Source organism: Arachis duranensis, chromosome 3, assembly GCF_000817695.3.
Source record: "Arachis duranensis cultivar V14167 chromosome 3, aradu.V14167.gnm2.J7QH, whole genome shotgun sequence".
In the NCBI taxonomy this organism is placed as follows: domain Eukaryota; kingdom Viridiplantae; phylum Streptophyta; class Magnoliopsida; order Fabales; family Fabaceae; genus Arachis; species Arachis duranensis.
Window position 1 is genome coordinate 42,573,652 of NC_029774.3, and position 5,211 is coordinate 42,578,862.

Here is a 5,211-nt window from a genome sequence, read left to right on the forward strand (position 1 = left end):
GGCAATGGCTTTGGTTTTCAATATAAAAAAGAGTAATTTGGTGATGTTTTAAGGAATAGAGCGGAACTCGTATTGGAAAATGATGAAAAGAATCAAGCTTTGAAATCAAATAAGCATTTCAGTGTGTGAAATTTTGATGGGTCGCTCACACTGATTTTCAAGAAAGAAAGAGAGAGAAAGAAAGAAAAGCAACACCTTCTTCTTCTCCTTCTCCTTCTTCTTCTTCTTTGTTCTTTGAATCTTTGTCTTTGTTGTTGGGTGTGGTGTGGAGGGTACGCATGGGGAGAAGAGTAGAGTGTGTTAGGGTAAGCGAGTGAGTGGAAAGGGACAGGGATAGGGCAAGGAAAGGAGGGGTAGCGTAGGTGGTGGTGGAAGAGGGAGTCAGGAAAAAATATGTCCTATTTTGAAACGACATCGTTTTGGGGTGGGAGGATTAATATGTCCTATTTTGAAAAGCTACACGTTTTGGTATGAGAGGAATAATATGTCGTGTTTTAAAATGTTACATACCACGTGTGCTCCTGTAACGGCCAGGTCAGCGCCACGGGAGCCACGTCAGCGTTTTCCGTTGAGCCCAGCGGAGTCACTTTAATGGAGGGGTAAATTTGTTTGCATTTTGGAAGGATCAGAGACATGAATGTATTTTCCAATCCTCGGGAACGAAAATGTCCGCAGAAAAAAAGATCAGGGACGAATTTGTCCTTTACTCAAGAAAGATAAAAAGCCTATACCACTCTCCTAGACTGTGTTTGTTTTGTTAGATAGAATAAAATATAACACTATACAGAGATAATAAAACAAAATTACTAAAAATTATTTTTATGGATTGTGTTTAGATATAATATACAATACATTAATGTAATATTTAATATTATATTTAAATATATATGAACAAAATTAAAATATTATGCAAAATGACTAAAATAGACATATCTCTCATACCCTCCTCTCCCTGTCCCTGCTTCTCATTCCTTCTCAATTACTAAATAAGTTACTTATATAAGGATGATGGAAAAATGATACTACTATACCTGCTAAATTCTACTTCTACCAATTTAGTATGTCTTCCTTCTCCACTTCTAACATCTAAAATCTAAAATCCTTAGCTATTCTTTTCTTTGATCTCATAGGTTCACTTTCTTCTCCACCAATCACTGCTCATCAAATCCACTGAAGTCAACCAACATTCAACATTTGTTGGGTACAATTCATTTTTGTATTTTCTTAATTTTTTATTTTTCTATTTATTTATTTTTTATTGTGTAAATTAAAAAATTCAATAGGTGTTGAATTTGGTCTTTTTATTCCAATTAAAAGAAGAAAAAGACACACAAAAAAGAAGAACAGGGAGAAAATAATACCTTTTTGAAAATGACGATGCATATAAGAAGTTCAAATTAGAGTTTTCTCGTAAGAGAATAGAAAGGATAATAGTGAAATAATAAAAAATATCTATGAATAAAAAGAAAAAAATCTTTAAAAATTCGTATTCACGTTCTCTAATTCCGTATCCATCATTATCTTTCGTTTAAAAATAGACACAAAAATAAAGAAATATCATTGTCTTTCGTTTAAAAATAGACACAAAAATAAAGAAATTAATTGTCCTAAAGACACTATGTCTAATGTTCATATCTCTCTGTTCAAATACTTTTTAGATATTTTCTGTCCATATTTTTGTGTCCTATTCATAAAAACAAATACACTATCTCAAGAATGTGTACAGATACCTACGCACACATATATGTATGCATAAGTAGTGCAGTGCCATGTTTTACCTGATTAAATAACTAACTTATTTCTTTTAGCTATTAATCTTAATTGATTTATTAAATCTTTAACACCATCTCAATCTGAGATACAAATGATCTTGTATCCTCAATTTATCTTTGTATTTATGAAATAAAAGTAAAAGATAGATACTTTGTCAATATATTAGCTATTTGATCATGAGAAGGTATGTGTACAATATAAAATTTCTTTCTATTCTTGTTTGGGGGAACAAGTGGGCTTCTCGTAATGAATGGTTGCCGAGCTTATCTCTCTCAAGGCTGAACTATCAATCTTCTAAATCCGAGCTTTTCTTTTTTGATGAAGTGTGAGAGCGTGAGCAATGGAGAGGAGGAGAAGTGTACCTGCAAAGGCACTCCAATTCTTAAGTCAGTGTAGTATATTGTTCGAATTGCCTGAACAAGATATTTTACCTTGCTTTTGTATGGTAAGCCTCTGGTCGGTTATGGTTTTTGCATTTATGTCGGCTTGAAGGGGATTGATAATGTATCTAATTATTGTACCGTTTGGTCGGCGGTTATGATTTAAAACGTTAATTGGCCGAGTTATAACTCATAAAAGTCAAACTTGTAACATATGATACCAAATTATAATTTATAAGTCATATTTGTAACTGCCATATCACTTTCTATTTATAAACTCAAAATAAATATCTAATTTCAAGTGTTTGTACATGCTTTTTAAAATTGAATTGGTTACTAAGAGATAAACACTTATATAGCATGAGATTGGCTGAGAAATGTATATGTTTTTAATTTTTTTTAAATTAAAAATGAATTAATACAAATAAGAAAAATCCCTATTAAAATTATGGTTATTGATTTGTACCTAAATAACTCAGACGCGACGTTATACTTCGGAACCACTTGGTCAAAATTGGCGCAACTGATCCAAAGAAAAAGATCCGTCATACACCTTCATACTCGCCGCGTGAATCTCGGAAGCATAACGGAAATGACAATTGATGCAATTTCACAATAAAAATACCTACGTAGGCGATTTATAGAACACATGACATGACAAAAGAAAAAGAAATACACAACTAAAGAAAGTTCTCTAATCTTGAGTTCGCTATTTTTTGAGATTATAAACTAACTTGAACCTCAGAGTCATTTTTTCAGATTTTTCACATTATTTGGACGAAAGAAGAATTTGTGGTGCAGCACATAAGAAGAAGACGTTGCTAGTGCTTTTTCTGTTGGGAACGACATATATCTCGGAGTCCAATTCTAGACCGGAACAGTTACTCTATTTAATTACCCCAGATAAATGCCCCACATAAAAAGTGGTGGTGGAACACTGGCACTGAGTAGGGCAGTGAAATGGGCCATGATGACTCACTTTCAAATAATAATGAGACTCTGCCAAGAAAAATTATTGTATAGTTTTTTAATGAAATAATTAAATATCTCTCGGATACTTCTATCAGGTTCCACCACCTTCTAGCTTAGTGCCTCACGTAATATTTTTCATGGTGACTCATACGGTGGGACAAGCTTGCTTGCAAATGCAAAGAATACTATCTTAATTAATGCCCATAATTAATAATGTTACTAAACAATATCATTTGTATCCAACTTTGCTTAATCACTTTCCCAAATGTCTTGTACATTTGGGGTATGATATATATAGATTTTCAATACCAATAATTGCATCAAAATCAAAATGAGAATTAAAGCCTTTAATGAAGGGTAAGTAGTTTAATTATGAACTATTGCACAAAGTTTGTGACCCACCCTGCTAGTTGCATTATAATAAGCTTTAAGATGTGTATGAAAATAATATGTTATTAGGAAACTAATTATTAAACATTGATATCAAAATCATCATTAGAATAACTTCTTTGGCAGATACGTTGATCTTGATTTTTCAAGCCATCATTAATATTCTCATTAACAGAGAAGTTAATTGGGTCAAAATCATTAAATAGAAAATGTGATTTGATTATGAATATTTTGCTGTAACTGATGTGGGCTTAGTATCAAAAGTAGAAGCTCCTATCAAAAAACAACAAGCACCTACTTATCGTATTGGGCCCCACTGATAAGCCACCATCCACCTACTTTTCTAGATCTCCAAATCACTATCCCAATCTTACCCTTATCCATTACCCCTATACTTCATGTGATCGTTCACATTTTGTATAACACATCCTTCTTTTTGTTTAGGGCTAATTCCATAGGTCAATAATTAATTTATTATAAATTTGATTAATAAATTATTATATATAAAAAACAAAATTCAAATTTTTGTTATTTATTTAGACAGATATAAATTGATTATTCGACTCATTCAAGTTGATTTGTAAATACACCATTTATTTACATGATTTACTAGGAATAATAACTATTCAGTGACCCAAGTCTCCTTACCCTAAATAGAGAATAGTTTAGATTGGAATATGTTTTCAATTTCTTTGAGTATTTATAATTCATATATCAAATTAACAATAATAATGAAATAGGAGTTTTCTTTTCTCTTTTATCTTTTTATCATCCATCAGGTTTCTCTGAATTAAAGAAGGTTGATAAAATAAAAAAAAACTGAGAATCTAATTAATTTTAAATTAATATAAAATTACACATGATAAAAATTAAATCCAGCAATTATGTATTGTGTAGAGTTATATATATATTCACTCACATATTTTATAATTAAATATATCATAAAAATAATAAATAATAAATTTATTTACAATATTATACTTTTTTATAAAATATTAGATACATATTTTACATAGTCGGAATTATGCTAGGTAATCAATGACTTTATAACATGAACAACTGACCCTAAAATTGGCTCAATTTAAGTAAAACATATTATACTTCAAATTATTCACCTAAATTTTAATATTAGAATAACTATCCGCACACCTAGTGAATTGAACATTTGATATATCCATTGTTCACATTGTTTAATATTTTTATTATGTACCTATGCTTTTATATATATATATATATAGCTATAGCAACATACATCTATATATATCTATATATATTAAATTAATCTTTGGTATAAAATAGATATTAAAAATATAAAAAATAATAAAGAAGGCACGTGGATCCAATTGGCACGGTTTATATATATAGAGAGAGAAAGGAGAAGGTTGTGGTTCCACGGTTGTTCCAGCTTCCCTTTGGAAATTACAGCTCAGCAAGAAGCTTCTCCGTCGTTGATTGCTATCACTGGATCAGTGAGTGGGTGGCGCGGTGGAGAAGAAGAAGAAGAGAGAGCAGAAGAAGCGGTTCCTGTGCTGTATGTCACTGGAACACTACTCCGCTGGAATCGTCGGACAGCTCGCCAACCCTCTTCAATGGCCCCAGCTTCGCAAAAGGCGACGCCACTATCACTCTCACTCTCACCACCGCCATGCTGTCCTCCCTCCGCCGCCGCCTCCTCCGCCGCCGCGCCGGAATGGAC

General features: G+C 32.0%; 1 protein-coding gene across 1 annotated transcript in view; it reads left to right on the top strand.

Moving 5' to 3' along the window:
- Positions 1-4,539: 4,539 nt before the first annotated feature.
- The window catches only part of LOC107478926 (amine oxidase [copper-containing] zeta, peroxisomal), a gene marked incomplete at its 3' end in the record, with an annotated part of 4,800 nt that continues 4,128 nt past the window's right edge, over positions 4,540-5,211 (top strand). Inside the window, 2 exon segments of the mRNA XM_016099079.3 lie at positions 4,540-4,546; positions 4,881-5,211. Of these exon segments, the coding sequence (XP_015954565.2) occupies positions 4,540-4,546; positions 4,881-5,211 (338 nt within the window).